The 19378-nt window shown below is 39.6% G+C and overlaps 1 protein-coding gene across 2 annotated transcripts in view; it reads right to left on the reverse strand.

Annotated features, from left to right (window-relative positions):
- The window catches only part of CLMN (calmin), a 77631-nt gene that overhangs the window by 10169 nt on the left and 48084 nt on the right, over positions 1-19378 (reverse strand). For both annotated transcript variants that reach the window (XM_074908599.1, XM_074908600.1), the window contains exons 2-10: positions 16161-16222; positions 13498-13593; positions 11876-11959; positions 9168-9260; positions 7698-7888; positions 5693-5886; positions 4611-4693; positions 1875-3191; positions 48-229 (exon numbers count right to left, since the gene is read on the reverse strand). In XM_074908599.1, the coding sequence (XP_074764700.1) occupies positions 48-229; positions 1875-3191; positions 4611-4693; positions 5693-5886; positions 7698-7888; positions 9168-9260; positions 11876-11959; positions 13498-13593; positions 16161-16222 (2302 nt within the window). The remainder of the gene's footprint in view (positions 1-47; positions 230-1874; positions 3192-4610; positions 4694-5692; positions 5887-7697; positions 7889-9167; positions 9261-11875; positions 11960-13497; positions 13594-16160; positions 16223-19378) is intronic.

The raw sequence follows: 19378 nt of genomic DNA on the forward strand, positions 1-19378 counted from the left end.
CATTCATACCAGTGAGGTGTATTTAAGACAAAGTTAATGTGAAATACCTGGTAAATTCCTGACAATCGGCAATTTCTTCCAGTTTATCTTGTGACAGACTGCTAGCAGCAACTTCTGAGATCTGCAAGTCTTCCTCTTTGATCATATTTTCCCCTTCTTCCTCCCTATGACTACTTTTTTCTGGTCTCTTTATGGCTGTTGATAAATCCTCTAGATGTTCTACTATGGCCTGGTGAAATTAAGAAACATTTTGCATTAGACAACAGGACTGATTCCCCACCCTTCCAAATATCTTAGTGGTGCAGCCTACTCAGATGCTAAACTGCATGTAGTACAAGACTGAAAGTCTCACTAAAGAGAATAAAAAGCAATTCATATATTGAAAATCATTTGGGATACATTGAGCTATAAAGTATCATCAGTTCAACATACATACAATTAGTTGTCAGTTCTTTTTATATAAGAAGTCATGACATGACATGGCTCTGAAGTAATCCACTAAGATGTAATTTTAGTAATCTATCCCCAATTAGTCTTTGAAGCTAACAGTAAATTGACTTCATTACTCTAGTGTCAGGACCAAAATACGACCAAGCAACCTATCTAAGCAACACGTAGAGTAACATTAAATGGACACCCATTCCTGAAAAACACTGTCTAAAATTACTGCACTGGAAAATGTGTAAAACAATTTATTGTGTAAAACACAAAAATCAGTGTCTGCAAGAAGATGCTGTAGCAAATACAGCATCTTTAGTGTGGCCAGCAGGGACAGGGAAGGGATCTGACCCCTGTACTCGGCACTGGTGAGGCCGCACCTCGATTCCTGTGTTCAGTTTTGGGCCCCTCACTACAAAAAGGACATTGAATGACTCGAGCGTGTCCAGAGAAGGGCTACAAAGCTGGTGCAGGCTCTGGAGCACAGGTCATACGGGGAGCGGCTGAGGGAACTGGGGGTGTTTAGTCTGGAGAAGAGGAGGCTGAGGGGAGACCTCATCACCCTCTACAGCTCCCTGAAAGGAGGGTGCAGAGAGCTGGGGATGAGTCTCTTTAACCAAGTAACAAGCGATAGGACAAGAGGGAATGGCCTCAAGCTGCACCAGGGAAAGTTTAGACTGGATATTAGGAAACATTTCTTTACAGAACGGGTTGTTGGGCGTTGGAATGGGCTGCCCAGGACAATGGTGGAGTCCCCATTCCTGGAGGTGTTTAAGAGTCAGGATGACATGGCGCTGAGGGATCTGGTGTAGTTGGGAACTGTTAATGTTGGGTTGATGGTTGGACTGGATGATCTTCAAGGTCTTTTCCAATCTAGATGATTCTATGATTCTGTGAAATTGCCTAAATTCAATATACAGAATAACTACCAAAAATCCCCCTTGTCTTTCTCCTCCTTGTCTACACTGAAAGCCTCCATTTTACCCACATAACTTATCCTACACAAATTGATTTAATTTTTTGTAGGCAAATGCAGACAAAAATTACCTTTGACCGTATCCTTTATATATCAGCAATACTACCTTCTGTTCATCTCATTACAAATTATTAAAAACACCCTCTGTGGTAATCTTTCATGCCTAGAGATTATACAGGAGCCTCAAACTACTTTAAAACATAATATAAAATTCACATTTTTGCAGAATTATTAGTATTGGGGCTCATTTTCTCTTTTAATGTCAGATCTTCTCACAATCTGCAATTCAATTCATTCCAGTAGAGGGCTGTGGCAACCAGTGTTACAGGACAGGAAACCAAATACATTTTACATATTTCTCTAAAACACTGCAAAATGAAAGCAAATTAAAACCACTGAGGTCAGATGCTAATCCCCCATATATACACAAAGAAACGCCGGTAGTAAAAAGATAAAATACCTCAGGATGTTGTGGAATAGTGGAATCTTGATGGTTGGTGGTCTTTTTGCCGCCTTTTTCAATTTCTAACTCTTCTCCTACTAGTAATGGTACTTCTTTTTCATCAGAAGAATTCATGTGACTGTTAAGATCTGCCACTTCTTCCTTGCCATTCTCAGCATCTATTTGTGACGGAGGGACACCTAGCTTATTCCCTAAGTCTGGCTCTGGAGCATCTTCCCTGTAGTTCTGTTCTGGTAAGCCCTTCTCTTGTAAAACATCTGTTACTGTTTCAGAAGAAACACTGTCATTTCCAGTATCATAACCTTCAATACAAGGCTCAAGGTAAGCATTCAAAACTGCTGATATGGGAACATTATAATGTGGATAATAAAAGAGATCGTGGGGTATTATAGATACTTTTGAAGAACTGGGTAGCACTTCAGCTGAAGACTCAACTTCATCACAGCTGTCCAGGTCCTCTGGATTTTTAGGTTCATCTGAGAGAGAGTCATCTGATGTTTCATGCTGTCTAGATAGTTCCTGGCCTTTGGGATTAGAACCATTCAGTGAACAGTGGTTAGTCTCTATTGTCTCAAAGACAGGTGATTGCTTTGTATGTTCATTTTGTGGAAGTTTCAGTATTTCCTCATTTAGAAGATCAAGAACATACTTATGTGTATCTTCTTGTTTTGAGGTAACCTCTGGTAAAAGAATTGAAGTCTGGGGTTTGCTCTCTTCTACTTTATTTATAGATTCATCTGTAAGTATACCTGAAGTCCAGGATAATGGACTCAGAGAAGAAGTATTGGCTGAAAGGCTCTTAGTTTCATTGTCATATTCAGTAGAGATTTCTTTAGTTAATTCTTCAGAGTAGTCTTCAAAAGAGTCAGCAGAATTTTTCTGATCTATCAGAACAGCTGGAGAAAGGTCATCATCCTGTTTCAGTGGATCATCAGATATGCCCCCTTCACCTGGCATGAATTTATCACTTAGAACCTCCCAAGAGGAATTGGATTCAAAACTGACAGATCCTGTAATTTTCAGTGAGGTAGGCCTCTGAGGCTCCTCTTCAGACATTTCCTGTGAATCACCTAACACTTGACTCAATTTCCCATTACATTTCTCAGGAACAGCTTCTGATAGGATTCTCTCAGGGGTGTCATGAATGTGAACCTTTGGAGGAGCAGGATGACTCCTTTCATGATTAACAGTATACATGTTCTCTTCACTTTCACTTAAAATCAAGATTTTGCCTTCCTTTTCTGAAGGTGTGTCTTTGATGTGGACGTATGTGGACTCAATTGGAAGCTCCTTGTCAGGATCTGTAAAGTCTTCCTGTAAGTGATGATACACCATTAAAAGACAACTCATACCTCAGGTACCATTTTACTTTTCCCAGACACTATGGAAAGAATAACTACCTAGCCCATCACCCTGTGAATGGCCAATTGATGACTCACTTATTTTGAAAGTAGGGAAACCAATTTGGCAAGTCAAGTGACTTGAACAAATCTCAACATCAAGAAGCCACTTGTACAGGCAGATTAGAATGCAGACAAGCCTACTCCTCAGTTGTTAATGTATTCACCTCTCCCTGCTGCACCTCTGGAGACAACTGACGGCTTTTTGACACAATCCCAAACCCTGGGAATAAAATAAATCTAACAAGTCTACTAAATCCACTGTGAAATATGTTAATATACTAGGTTATTCCATTCCAACAGACTGTATTAAAAAAAACCACCAAAACAGGCTTTTTCTTTGTCCATTAAAATGCCCACAAGTATTAATGCCAACAAACCTTATTGCTCATCAAATCTAATAATAATTAGATTATTATAATAATTTTAATTCCAGTGACCTTAGTAATGCACACCAATTTTATAAGCCACAAAGTACACACCATCTGGAACCTTCAGTCAAGAAATGGGAGGTGTAGGAACCATCATTTATGTGCATGTACTCTAGCACAAAAACTTAACGCAGATACTTGAGGGACACCGAGCCCCTTGGGGACCCTTTCAAACCAGGAAGACTTTTATTGAACTAGGTTTGTCTAGAAGTACAAAACAGCCTCCAGAACAGCTTTCAGCTTATGCAGAACTCCTTCTCTGGTTCCTGGGACTTCATATTTTCCCTCGAGTTTTCCGTCTCCTGTTCTTTAGTTCCTCTGTAAGTTTATCTGTTTCTCAAAAAGACCTTTGTCAGTCCCTGACACTGTCAGTCCCTGCTTGCTCCTCAATTCTTTATATTTTATAAAGTCTGCTTTAAAGTCCTGGTCCTTTAAGCAGCAGTTTATTTCATGCTTACAGTGAGTGCTTTTGAATGCTGCATTGCCAAGATTCAGCCTCTGGTATTTTACGTCTGATACCTGCTAAATTCAAATTGACTGTGGCCCTCAAACTTGGGAAGATAGAATTCAAAATGAAATTCAAAGTCCAATGAATCATCATAGGTGAAGGGATAAATTTCATCCTTATTTAAGACTAGTATATCAAAGTAGTAGAGCCCTATGTAACCAGTTCTAACCTCTGAAAGTTGTAATTGGATGTAAATGTTTAAAAGCACAATTATACCAAAAGCATTTTAGCAATTGCCAATGAAAGCCCATTTGACTGGATTTAACAAAAATGTGAAAAATTATTTGTGGATTATTTTAAAAAGCTTAGAAAGAAACCTAGAAGATAAATACAGCAACATTTGACTTTATTAAGCAAATTTTAAAAATGATGTGATGTAGGAGTAAACACATACCGCTTCCAGCTCTGGGAAGTGTTCCAGAAATTGCGCCACGTACGTCACAATTGACTGTTCATCAGGTGATTCCACCATGATATCTATGGAGACAGACACAAGGGGCTTGAGCACACATGGCTTTAAAACACTCTTGCAGAGGAACACTTCATCAGACATTTATCTTGCCTTTATGATGAGAGAAATAATAGCTACAAACACTTCTCTTTTTCTGTCAGAGAAATGATTTCACTGTTAATGGTACTCGAAAGATTTCTCAACATCTTATTCACACTAATTTTTTCCTATTTCCAAACAAATTCCAAACCCTGATCAGGGTCCCTTTACATCCACCTTCATACTGTCATTTATGCTGTTGTCACTAGACAGTGATCTTGCTGAGTGACAGCACAGAAGTTTATTTTCAGCATGATGGCCCAGTCTTCTAAGAGGTGACCCATGAAAGCAAAAATAACCATTCTGGGCTTTCAATCGTAAAATCAAGGCCTAATGCCTCTCTAGTAGAGTTCAGTAAAAAAAACACCACAAGAAGCTCCATTTATATACATATATTTATATACACACACATATATATATATGTTTACACATACATATACATGTATGTGTATATATGCAATGTAAAGGAAAAACTGTGAGATACAAATACATTTGAATAGGTATCTACCCATGTTCTGGTATGGTAGACCTGCACATTTCATCCAGGAATGACACTTAGTCTCTGCAGACTTTAGGCATTATGAAATGGTGCTAATGCACTGAGACACCTCTCAGCACACCAGGATAGTGATTAATGCCCACTAGTAAAGCAGATGTCACACAGCATCTAAACATTAGCCAGGACCAGTGTACACAGCTAAACTATGGTAAGATCTCTGCCTGCAAAGAGTTTACAAATATGACTGGAAGCATAAGACTACAAGCCAGTGACCAATTCATTTTTATTTTTCTTAGCAATCAGCCCAACACACTGATCACATCAACAGTCTAATCACTGGGAGGTTTTTGGTAGGTGTTACAATGCAATACTCATGAATTCATTATAGTTTGAACGTTACCCAACAAAGTTGATGTAGGCGTTTTACCTTCTGGTTCTAGGAGCCGAGGAACACCCAGCTTATTTTGTGCTATGCTGAAAGCATCCTCCAGGTTTTCTCGAGACGATTTCTCCAGTGCTTGCTTCATGTCTACTAAAGTAGAGTCTATTGCTTTTATGATAGCTAAGAAAGCAAGGCCACTCCTCCAACTGCTGGCAAAGTCCTGAACTGCAACACCATACCTGAACAGAATTACATACAGTTTATGTGGGTGGTTGTATTACAAAAAATCCAAAGTAAAGGCATCATCATTTTCAAAGACACCTGAAAGTTAAAAGTAAGGTTAAGAACTTGGTAAAGACATCTTTTTCAAAGACTCCTGAAAGTTAAAAGTAAGGTTGCTGAGTTGCACTAGACACATTTGAGATCTTTTTGGATTTTGAAATGCAAAAAATACATCCATAAAACACAAAGATTCACAAACTGGATCAGTGTGGCTAACAGCTGACATCAACCTGCTTGTAGGAAGCAGTTAGTAAAAACAAAGCCCTCAAGAACTCAGCAACCACATTTAACATTCACAAAACCAAATGTCTCTGTGATTCCTGTTTCTGTTGCTCTCCAGCATTTTAATGGCATAGTTTGGGAAGACTGCCAACACTTAAATACTTAAAAACATAAGCATAAATGATTCACATTCCTGTGTACTTGTCCTTCTATAGCAGAGAATTGTGCTTTGCCAAATGCAAATGGTGTCAGTATATGTATAAATGACAAGTGTGTTAGATTCCCAAAGTTTTGGAGGAAAAAACAACCATCAAACTTGCAATAGAATAGAAAATTCTGCACAGCTCATTGGGTAACATCATTATCATGACACTATTATCTTTTTAATAGTGCAGTTGCAAGGACAATTTTCTCCTACTAGATGTTTTCAATTTGTACTCTTTGACTGACCAAAAAGTCTATGGCCTTTACTTCTCACTTTCTTTGTACCACTTCTCTGTTAATAACAATATCGGCATTATTTTGGAACTAAAACTGCTTTTTCTACAGTCTGCACTGGTAGCAGCGATCTCAATGGGATGAGTTTATCTGCACAAGCACCCTTAGCTTCACTGGAGATGTGGCCCACAGGACCAAGTATTTAAGATATAAATTTGTATCTTCAACACTAGACACAGAACATTTGTGTTCAGAGGCAGATTTGGACATATAAATCTATCAACAGGCAAAAATGCCAAATATTCTGCTATCCAGCTTGTATAAGTAAGTTTGACCCATGCCCTCTTTAAAACTCTCTGGCAGTCATCACTTCAGATAATAATATATGTAAAATACACTCCAAGCATTTACATGTGCCCTAGACATCTTACACTGAACATTTTTAACCCAACAGTAGCCCTGCCAGATTAAAGCACTACCAGACAAAATGCTTTGGTGAACTAACTGCTTTTTTATTAAAGAGGAGAGAGATGTGCTGAGCAATGGAGATGGACTCCAAATGTTGCCTGCATGTGAAGTGACTTACGATTCACTCCCTTCCTGAGGAAAGGGGGGCTCTAATGGGGGCTCTAATGGGGGCTCTGTCCTTCAAGGCACTCTGCAGCACACAGAGGAGCTCCCCCAGGGTTGATGCTTAATTTAAAAGGCTGTTGCTAAAGTCCTTCAATATATTTATTTTTTCAGTTCACCCCTTATTTATGCCTACCCTTTAAGTAGCAAAAGATATCAAATAGACTACACGGAAGCCAGCAGGTAGGGTGAGGAGGGAACAATCCTGTTTTAAACAGTGCCGAGCAGATTAGTGCAAGTTAACATTTAACACTCAAATCACGAAGCCAGCAATGCACATGGCTTCAAGGTCAGATGGCCACTGTTGAGACACAGCTGTAGTGATATACCCCCCTGCAGAGACTCTGCGCCTGCAAACTTCAAAAGCAGAAGCCATAGCACATGGTAACACACACACGGGGCAGGAAAAAGAAAAGAGATTCAGCTTCAAAAGAGGAGGTGGCAAAACACAGTTTTATACAAGGGTTTGTCAGCTTACTTTCTGGTTTTCCTCTGAACCCAGATTAGAAGGGCTCTGATGGCTTTTCGCTGATCCTTCACTGTAATGGAGATGTTTCTTTCCACGCTGGGAGTGCTGGGGTGGGATGTGTCTGACTCCGGACCACTGGGCCCAGAAGACAGGCTGGAGGAGGAGGAGTTCCTGTTGAGGTTGCCTGTCAGCTCCTTAATCTGCAATAAAAGGCAAAACGTGCAGTGGTCTGGTTTAATACCGGCTGTATGGAGAACTCAGTGCTTGTTTTCATGCAAACTTTAAAGGTAACAGTGCCAGGACTGAATTTTAAGAGGTAATTATAGACCTATCCATTATAACTCCCAACTTGTATTGCATAGGTGTGACGGCCCGCAGCTGCCCAGCTGGCAGCCCCAGGACACAGAAAGGGCAAGGTATCAGTTCAGGCTGAACTGAGCAAATTCATATTAACAACAGGCAAAGAAGCATGTCCTTGAAAGAAAAGTTAGTATAACTGAAATTGTTCTCTTCATAGAACTTGCTTGAGAGAAATATTCTTAGTCAAGAAATGGTGACCTGCAGCAGCACTCCTGTCCTTGGTCAGCATTGGTATTTGAGTCCCAAATTATCCACTCTGCTGCTTTCAGGTCCCCCATGCCCTCTGCTGCTGGGGGAACAGATTCCAGTCGCGCCATCACTGCCTGCTAGTCCGTCTGGCCAAACTGGTGCTGTGCAGCTTAAGAAGCTCAGCCAAGGAGAGGAACTCCAGGGCATCTTTGAGATTATTTTTTAAACCTTTAGCCATTTTTTAAATGAACCCAAGAGGATGAAAGATCCTTATAGTCTTAGGATAGTTGCAGAACCCTCCCTCCATCTCTCTTTTTTCATTAGAGTTTTGTATTGTCTAGGAGGTCATTTTCAAAATAAGTGTAGATTAGGGAGCAGTTTTAATCTAAGTCTGGGGCTAAATCAATTTTCAGGCTCAAATCAGTTTTATCAGTTCCAAGCCCTTCAAGATCTTTCATTTGGCCATCTACATCAGTTGCAAATTTTTGCCATGTTCAGTAAGTCTCTGGAGATGACTGATTCTACATGTAGTTTCCCACCACATTGGACCAAATCCAGAAAAGGTTATTAAAAATAAGCTGTGACCTGGAACCTAACCCAAGACATTGGTTCAGATCCAGAGAATCTGGAGCAGAACTATAAGAAGGCACAGGAGAGAAGGGAAAGTAGTAATCTGAAGCTCTAATTCTGGTCCAAGTCAAATGAGGGTTTAAACTGTCTCCTATTTACACCAAAATATGTCCAGTGAAGTAAAATGAAAGCAGCTGCAGGTATAAAATTAGTGTATATTAAGAGGGAAAAGTTCAGGTTTAGCATGCTTAATTATGTTTTTTAGAATTAAAATTCAATTCAAAAATCAGTATTCAAGCTGGAATAGATTGACACCATCAAGACTGTTAACTTATGATTAAAGTATTCAAGTTTTATTACCTGAAAAAACAAGATTATATTCCATATTAGTCCAAGTACCAGAGAGGAATTTCCATCTGCTATTTCTGCTGCATCAATGCTAACAAGCTTTACCTGTAGAAGAGATCGTAAATTCAGAACCAAATTCAAAGAAACAAAGTAAATGCAAAAAATGCACTGAGACTATTATGTATGTCCAGAACACTTCTGCTACTGACTGGCCAGTCAAAAAGCAAGACTGAAATCTTGTGTTAGTGATAATTTGTCCCGATCACAACCACCCTGCTCATGGAACTCTTATTTCAAGCCCCCAGCATAGTCTGCAGAACAGAAATGAGCCCATTTTTGCATCCTCAGGACCACAAATGCATTTCCTCCATACAAAAATGGAACAAGATGAAGCCCCCACCGGTGGATTCTATTCTTAAAAGGCAGAGTCACTTTTTGTACAATATTAAAATCCTAGTAAAGATCTGCTTACTTCTGTTTTGCTATGCATCTCCTTTCTCCTTGCTAATCTCACCTTACACAGCTTGTGACAGAGTTCTGATTAAATCAGTTAGCAAAGGATAGGGTTGCCTAATCCAAGCAAACTCTAGACTTTCCCACACTGAGGTTTCTTCTACCTGATAACACCAGGATGTTATTATCTTAGACAATACAGACTTGGTTTTGGCAAAGGTCATGAAGAAGGGAGGAAGCAAGGAAGCTGTCAGTACTGCACATGGCACACAGACCGAGTCAAATCCCAGCATACATTTATCACTTAGAAATCCTGTACATGATGAATCACTTAACAGTGCTTTACCCTGGTGCCCCAGTTCCACAGAAGCCTACTCTTATGGGTTCCACCCACGGTGGTTTAATATCTAACCCTGAAGCTCTTGGCAGCCAAGGCATTTTGCCAACACTTTCATCACCACCCTTCACTAACCGGTTTGGTAAAACTGAAAAAAGGAAAGCAAAATAACTTTTAATCTAGTGGTTCGCACAACAGTTTTCAATCTTAGCAGGAAGACACCTCTAGCTGTCGTATTTCAAAGCTCAGATTTCTTGCTAGCTCCAAGGTTTTTGGAATAGGAAAACCTTTAAGACCTAGTACACTTTCATAGCAGCTTCTCCAAAATGGGGAGCAAGCGGCATTTATCATTAGACCGCTCTCAGTGTCAGCTCAGTTCCCTTACTGCCACTTACTTTTGTCACCCAGTCTAGTAAAGATACCCAGCTAGAAGGTACTGGCTGCTTACCCTTAAGGAAACAAGAAATCCATTGAAAAGTAGGTGTTTTAGCACTACTATTTAAAGGCTGTCTGTGTCTAAGGCTCCTCCTGACTGGCCTTGCTCACTGAGGTTTCTAGGTTGTCCCCTAGTGAGGTCCTAGAAACCAGATATGCTTCAGCTGCAGCTCTGCAATGTGTTGATATCAATAGAGAGAAAAAAATCTCATCTGCTGATGGGCCTTAGCTAGATTTGGGTAGAAAGCATCAACTGTGAAACTGTTAAGAAGTATGTGAACATGTACAATACTTCTTAGCAGTTCTGTATCAGAGATGTAGACATACACATTTAGGGCCAGATCAGCCCCTACTGGTGGAGATTCCAAAAGGAAACTTGAACACTTGGAAGTTGCTGACAACTTCTTCAGCTTTCACATCTTCTCCTAGGGAAAAACGCAAAGGAGGTCAAACCTCCCACATCCACGAGGTCATAAGGGATCCACTAAGACCTCACATCATGCTGATTCCTGCACGGGAGTTTGAAGTGACTCTCCTGCATGACTAGCACTGCTGCAGGATCTCTGGAGCAAGGGCTAACATTGCAGGGAAGCAGCAAAGTGACATCAGTTGCTGTTGCAGCATTCCATGCAAGGCAGGGTTTTGCCCCTATGCACATATCAGATCTCTCCTCACCCATAAAATTCAAACCCTGCTGCAGTCCTTTACAGGACATAGTTCAATATTTGTTTTCTCTTTGTGAAAGATTTAGATATACATGTATATGAGTTGTTACATGGCTGGGACTTCTCTTGACCCCATTACTTCTCAAGAGTTTTCAAGAGCAGAGAGTTTTCAAGACACAGGCCACATCCATAGGGTTTTGGAATAAAGCCCTAATGGGAGAAATAAAAAGGAACGAACCATTTCAAGCTACAGAGTCTGATCTTGCTTGGTCACTTACAACTTTAGGAAGTCATGTTGCAGTAGTGCCACACTGACTGTGAGGGAAGTTATATCCTTATAAGGTTTTGATTCCTGTAATTATGCATTTATGTCATGTTCCCAGATCTAATTTTCTCTTGCCTTTGACTCATGATCAGCCGCTGCAGCAGTTTACCAGATAAATACATGATTTGTAATGCTGGAAATATTTCTGATGAAAGAATGTCATCTACCTTCAGTGTAACTGAAGTAATGCCACTAAGACCCAGTTCATAAAAATTATTTGCATTTCTTTTTTTTTCTTTTAATATTGGGTCCCTGATCCTTTAATCCTGTTGAACTTTTACATTATAAAATGAACAAATAATCCTTATTTTAGACTCTGTAGGTGTTCTCATTGTGCACTTTTATGTGGCTTTTCAGCCTTGCCGCAAAGGTAAGTCCCAGTGCCTTTAAGCAGTACTTTACTCTTACATACATGTAGCACATCAGATTAGTTACAATTAGGACAATTACAATTTGCAGCATACATCAAGAGAAGATATTAAGACCAGCCTTTGGAAATACTCACATTACTGTCCTCCAAGAACTTAAGTGCTTTGGCTATGTTGTTCAAACGAAAAATGCGATGAGTTGAAGATTTGTATTCATGCATCTAGAAAAAATCAGAGCCACGCTGTTTTAAAAATGGTGGAATTATTCACCATGTCATGCAACACTTAAAAACCCACAAACACAGAGGCAAAATAAAGCTAGAGAAATCTACCTATGTAAAATTATTGCCATCTTTTCTGATCAGTAAAGTGCTTCAACTACATGATCTGCCTTTGCTGTAGCAAAACAGGGTTTACAACCAGCTTTCCTGCTCTCCAGATGTTATCACTCTCCTGGACTGGCCATGTTGATTATCTATTTATGTAATCACTCCTCAGCCACGTTCAGTCACAGGATCAATTTTACCTCAAAATTTGTAATAATAGATTTTTGGGGGGCTTGAATTAAATTAAATGATCCTAATTAGGAAGAGTGAGCAGTTTTCATAGCAGGCGCAGGCAGGTAGGAGGGCAGAAACCTTCACTCTGACAGAAATGAAACAAATTTGTTGCATGCCTGTCTCCCTGCAATTCCACTTTGGCACACTGTTTTTATCACATGTGCAGGAACACCTAACTGCCAGTGCAACAAGTCTGGCCAGCTGACTTTACGTCCTTCCTTGCCCTCCTTCCTGACCTCCAAGGGCATAGTGCAGGGTTTATGATGCATATTCCCCATTTACCATGCATCCCCCTTCAAGTCCTTTCCAGCCTGGTTCTCAATGCAAACTGTGTGAATGTACACAGTGACACTGCTGCTTCTGCTACAGCTCACCAAAACTGCAAGAATATTAAAAAACAGGCGGTTCTGAATATGTGACCACAGTGGCCTTTCATGCTGCAGTATGCAGATGGTCCAGTCACTACGGAGCATCACCAGGTGACTGCAAGTGCATCTGTAATGGTGAGAGCTGCAGAACAGGTCTCTCCTCTTACCCAGGTGTGATACCCACACAGGAGGGTACTTGCTGACAAGACTGATGTAGAAGGAAAACATTAAAGTCAACTGCAATTGGTCATTTATATTTGCATTGGGTGCTTCCATTTCTAGTATGTGGAACTTTATACAGCTCTTACAAAGAACGGAGGAGAGGAAAAGATTCTGGTAAGTGAAACTTTACCCTTCTGATTTAAACCATATCAGTAACACTAATGAAACCTCAACCAGGATACCAGAACTAAACTCACAACTACACCAAGCATCAGCAGACCTATTAAGTGTCATAATGATCTTAGACAAAATAGAAACAGAATTTATTAAAAAATAATATAGCAAATATATCTTTTCTTGGTAATGTGACTTAGGTGATCTCCAAATGGGAGCATGAATGTATTAAAGCCTTAAAAAGCTTGGGGGTAGAAACATTTACACTGATCACACACCATTTACACCTCATTGCTATACATTTCCTTGAAATCTAAGCTACAGCTCAGGACACTGGCCTATAACAGAAAAAAATCACAACAAAGTTACTGAAATTCTTATTACTGTACCCAAGACGGGACCGAGTTCACCCTTATTCCTTGGATGTCCATACATTGTTGCTTCTAACATACAGAGCTCCATACCTACGGAGGTTTCTCCCTCTCGTATACATACCAGCTTTTGTCCTGACAGGACTTCCAGTAGCGCCATCAAGATTTTGCCATCTTGTATATCAATAAACAAGTCTTTCACTTTCAGAGGAGGCTTGCACTGCGAAGAAAAGAAACCAGGTAGCTTTTAGATGTTTTAATGCTTGGTAAATCACCATGATTTTAGAGAGTAAGAAGGAGACTTTTACAAGACAGAGATACTAGAAGGAAATCTTAGCCTGCAGGAAGAAAGGGCTGACTGTTCTTCACATCAGTGGCAATTCTGACCTAGGAATGTTGGAGCCAAAACTGAGATACAGTACTCATGTAGTTGAGATTAGAAAAGCACTTATGCTAGATTTCCCATAACAGAATCTCACCCTAAATACTCTGTCTAGGAAGTGACCACCCAAGGGTTGGGTGCTGATCCCTCAGACTAAGACAAGTCCAGCAGATGCAAATCCCACTTTACGCTGAATAAGCCCATGATCCAGCTGGCCACAATGTCCTGTCTCCTTTGCAAGGTTTCTGGTGGTGCCATTCTGTTTCCCAGTACTTTCTAAGTACTTTAAACAGCAACTTCTTGTATTGTCTCTCTCTCTCCTCAGCAAACTCCTCCAAAAGGAACCATCTCCTCTCTTCGCTGAGGTGTCTGATGATGTGTGGAGGCACGCAGCCAAGTCAGCAGAGCCTTTAGGGGTAGTCTCAGCTGCAGCAATTACACTCTGTTCAGGTGTCACTCACTAACGTGTCCCTAAAGAGCCCAATCTTTTTATCTTTGGTTGGGCAATGCACTACTGTTTGATTAAGCACTGCTCCTGGCAAACTGGGACCATACATTTTCGTTACTAGTCTTTAACCTAGCCAATAGTACTAAACAATGCCCCATACTGAAAGAAAGCAAAGTATCGTTCATTTCAAAATTTAAAAACCTATCTGAAAGCCTCAAACCAAAACCTTTTTTATTTTTTCAGTACTTAAGACAGGAACAACCAGAACTTGGAAGATGCAGGCTGTTCCTGATTACGCCATGACCAGCAGAGTCTCACAAATAGGATGGTCTGCTACAAAAGGGGACACAGCACACCGTAAGTTTCCTGAGGAAGTACAAGAAGAAGACTTCACTGCTGCCTTTAAAAGAAAGAAGCCACTCTGTAAGAAGTGATTCTTTGAGGATAAAGTCAGAAGCCATCTTCCTCAGTGGTTATCCTTTGGGAATCACCTGTAATTAGAGGAGCTTTAGCAAAGCTCTTGTTATTTACAGGGCTGTTTATTATGCCAGTTCCAGGAAAAACATTAATGTAGCAGCAGACTTGCCCTTTCTTCAGAAAATTATTTTTCTTTGTTGAATCAGAGAGGAAAAAAATTTCTGTCCACTCCAAAGAAAACAGTTCACCTGCCCACAAAGTTTCTAAGACTTCATATGCTTGGCATGGTAGCATTAACAGCACCCTACAGCCTTTTTCATGATTTAATTCCTTCTGTAAATCAAAGACCCTCTCCACAGTCACATATTTGACAACCCTTTTTGACAACTTCCAAAACTACAGTTAGTTTACAACCCTAGAGCCTGATTCACAAAGGCATCACGTAACACTGTCTTCATTCTGAGAGACCTTTGGGAGCAATTGCTAGTCAAAACATTTCCAACTAGCCTTATTTTGATTTTCCAGTGAGATTTAAGAGGATCCCTTTATTCCTTCAGCAACACTCACTGCAGAGTAGTGGACTTAAGCAACTACGTATGTGATGCCTTTCTTATAAAATCCCTTTACTTTACTGTTGTCTGAAATGCAATCACTTCCCAAGAACTGCAGGAGTTAAACTGGGAGTCAGCTTGTAGTCCAAACTTAGTCCCAGTCTGTACCTTTTGAAATTTATCCACATATACTAAAAACACTGTGAAGCTCAAACTCCAGTCCAAATTAGGACTTTGTCTAGTTTAGGAAGCTGGTCTCGTTCCTTCATCCTGCACTAAGCATTGCCGCTGTCTCAGTAAGACCAAGATTTTTTTTTTCTCTTTTCATCCTCAAGAGCAGGAAGATCGTTCTCTGGATGACAGACTACTTAGGAGAGTTAGTGCTTACCTACTAGCAATAAGAACAGTAAATTAGGTTTAACAACCATATTATGGTGTGATTAAGAAACAATTACATTTTAAAAATATGTAGTGATGTCCAAAAATTAGTTCTCTAACATAAAGTGGATATATAAAGATCCCATCATACAGGCCCCCCCCCAATGATTTGACAAGGAATTGTTTCCCATCTGCAGATCTGGGATGAAGCTAAATTCTGAAGAACACCTGTCTTTGGCCATGATACCTCAGATGTCTGAACTTCCAGTTCAGGGAAGAACACAATCATTATGATCTCAGAGCAGCCTCAATCACATTTAATTTTATGTGGGTACGTTCTATAGGAAAATTCTAGCCTCATGATAACAGTCAGTAGCGTTAAAGACAAATGCACCTGAGAGAAACTAAAGCCAGCCAAGCATTTGGTGTACCTGAAATGCATTATTCATTTACCCAGAAACATGCTTTCAACTTCCCCTCATTTTCCTTCAAACATCCCCATATGCACAGAAGTCAACTTTGTTTCCAAATTTTAACCCCTTCAAAAGGAATTAATTGCAGTCTGCTGTGACTGCATCCCTGTATCTCAGTATCAAGACTGTCAGTCTTACCTTTCCCAAATGTAGGTTTATCCATCTGGTAAAGGTCCTCTTCTGTACATTTTCCCGTTCCACTAGAAATACCAGAAACAAAAAAAAGCACTTAAGCTTTCAAAGCAGGGAAAGCTAGTAGGAAATTTCAAAAAGTGATGCACAAAAAAGTCAGAATTAATGAGAGCCGTGTCAATAAAACAAATATATTCCAAATCAGGATATATAAGGTTGAACTAGGGTGTTTTATTCAATTTCTTTGCCCAGACATGAGCTATACACTTGTAGATGCATTCTAAAGAAAGAGGAAAAAAAATCTTAGTTTTTCAACCTCCAATGTAGCTTTTGAGAGGTGAACATTTATTCGCTGTGCACAGCTCTCCAGTGATGTTAGCCTCTGAGCAGGCAGTTTGACCCTTATAGGCCAATTTATAGGAGTATTGCTCTGACACCCTCATGCAAACTGGGCTGGCGTGGATTCCAATGTACTTACTTTCATGCACAGGGAGACAGACTGCATTAACCAACACAACAATTTTGTCTTCGTTTTTATGAATGGAAAAGCCTCATCAAATCTCATCTTCCTGATCTCCTAACTAGTGCATTTAAAATCAAAATTCCAAGTTTCTGCATTTAAGAATCATTATATTTATATTGCAGTAAGATGAGGAGTGCTTGTTCCTTGCCAGAAGTGCTGTATGCTAGGTGCTGTACAAACAGCTCTTGGGCCAGCTGAAGAGTTTTTAATCACATCTGCCATTTCCTGAATCCATTTCCATCATGAACTACAGTAAAAGTGTAAGAGGAATCCTATTACTGACCAACTTCCATTTACCTTCCAATATAAAAAAGTAAACCATATATTTAATACAAATGAAGTAGACTGACAAAGTAGTATTTCATTTTAGAGACAATTATTCTCAAGTGGTTCTCAAATTTCACTTGAATTAAGGAAATCTGGCAATTTATGAACAAAAAACATTAAAATTAATTTCATGCTGTATTTCAATTTACTCATAGAGCATATCAAATATATTTTAAAACCATTTTGTGTTTCTTCAGCCCTACAAAAATAGCTAACCTATCTACTGGGAAATCACATTCTGTAAAAGTCTGGTTTGTTTTTATTGGTCAAGGTAATTATAGGCTAAGTAGTAGCTTCTGTAAATCAAATTTTAATATTGTTCTTTTTGATCATTTTAACTGAAGGGTCAGCAGCCTCTAATCATATGTATAATTGTTTTCCTTATTTTGATGTATCGGCATAGAGCTTTCAGCATTAATTACATCTCTCACTGACGGCCATTTGGATCTTTTAAGTCCTCTTATTCCTGTAAAACCTGATTTTATATAAGATTGGTTAAAAAAAGGCATTACCCCTTAAGTGCTTTAGAAAACATGGAAAAAGCCAAACTAATTATTGCTGTTGGCTTTTCTTTTAAAATATCTAAGGAGAATGTGCACAGATTTGAAACAGCTCTCTACAAATGAAACTGTAAATTATATTAGAGTTCCAGAATATCTGTAAAAAACCCACAGCATTTACCACCTACAAGTCTCAAAGTACAATAAACTAAGAGATGTGTCACATCTTTCTTGGGCTTCCCTTCCTTCAGCACCTTGACCCCAGAACTGGCTTTCCATGCACTCACAACCACGGCAGAGCAGCAGAAATGCTATGTGTCGCCTCGGGTGTAACTTCCACAATTGATCTGTTAAAATTAACATCTGAGGGTGGGTGGAGGTTAATCTTAAGCCAGCTCTGTTCCCAGATACAGTGCTTTTTGTTCAAATACATATGTTTGTGCAAAGGGGAAAGCAGAATGGGTGCAGGAGCTAGTGGCAGGCAACAGGGCCACCTCCTCTGAAATGCTCCGGAATACTCGGATGGGCAGTGACAGGTTTCGGGGAGGACAGGAGACCTTATCAAATGGGCTGGATATAAAAACTTCCAATGTCGACCAAAATTGAAGAGGAAACACAGAAGGGTACACAGAAGCAAAATTAATGTCTTTTTATTTCAACAGAGACTTCATTTCTTGGTTTCAGGTGCTATTTTTCACCAGTCACTTCAGCAACCTTCATTTTCAGAGTAAGGATGGATGCAAAAGAGAGCTGTGTTTATTTACAGATCATCCATAAAACTGAGTACACATTGGCTCCCAATTTTGCTGCAGAAATTCTGCCATAGATGCAAATTAGAGTTGCACATATGCCTTAAAGGATGGGTGAGCCAAGATGGTATTCCTGCTTCAAGAAGCTCATTAAAAAAAAAAAAAAAAAAAGCACATTCAAGAAAGCATTTGCATGTATACATAGGTTTCTGACACTAATCAGTGAATGTTTCTACAGCAAACAGCCTCTTTCCAGTAAGAACGATGATCCCAGAACGGACGCTATTTGATTCTGTAATAGTCTAAAGCAATAATAACTGGATGGGGAAGAGGAAAGGGGAGGAAATGTGTTTACAAAATCCCTAAGGCAGACAAAACCCTAATTCAGTCCATATGCTCAACAGTAGTTAATGGGAAAAGTTCAGCGCAGGTATTTACCGACGTGTGCCTTATTCTCCAGCTTTGTAGACCTCCCATTTTTGGTATAGCCCCTCTTTTCCACAACCTTTTCATCTGAGATGATTGTAGAGACTCTATAAACTTTATACAGTTTCTATAAATTAAATGGAATCTTTTTTTCTCCTTCACACCTACTATTGTATAACAGTGAAGAAAATCATTCAAGTTTAAAGTTCCTATGCTTATGAATATAGTTTACTGAAACTGCACTGGGTTTACTGGGTAGCTAGAGAGCAATAACACCATTATAAACTAATAATTACACACACCATATGGCTGGCCTGCACACAAATCCTATGCTGGAAAAGAAGGATGCCTGCTGTGAGGGTTGGATTCAAAGATGTAATGCTGGAAGGTAGTAAAAAGTTAGGAATTGCCATTTTGGTTCAGCTCAGCTCAAACCTCGATGTAAGAGAAAACTTTTTATAAGAAATTTTGACCACCACACAGAAGCTGGGTCTTCCATACTCCTCTAATAAGCTCGACTGCAACACGCATTCACAGTAGGGTCTAAGATGTTGCAGAGACACAATATTTACATCAAAGTACACAGGTACGGCACAGACAGGCATCAGCTGTGATAATTTAGAGGAAAAGAAATCCCTAGAGAAGGAAAAGGTGTATTGATAGGATGATGAACCTATTGTATAACCCACACAGTTCTCT

The sequence above is a fragment of the Athene noctua genome, chromosome 6, assembly GCF_965140245.1.
Source record: "Athene noctua chromosome 6, bAthNoc1.hap1.1, whole genome shotgun sequence".
Taxonomy (NCBI): Eukaryota; Metazoa; Chordata; class Aves; order Strigiformes; family Strigidae; genus Athene; species Athene noctua.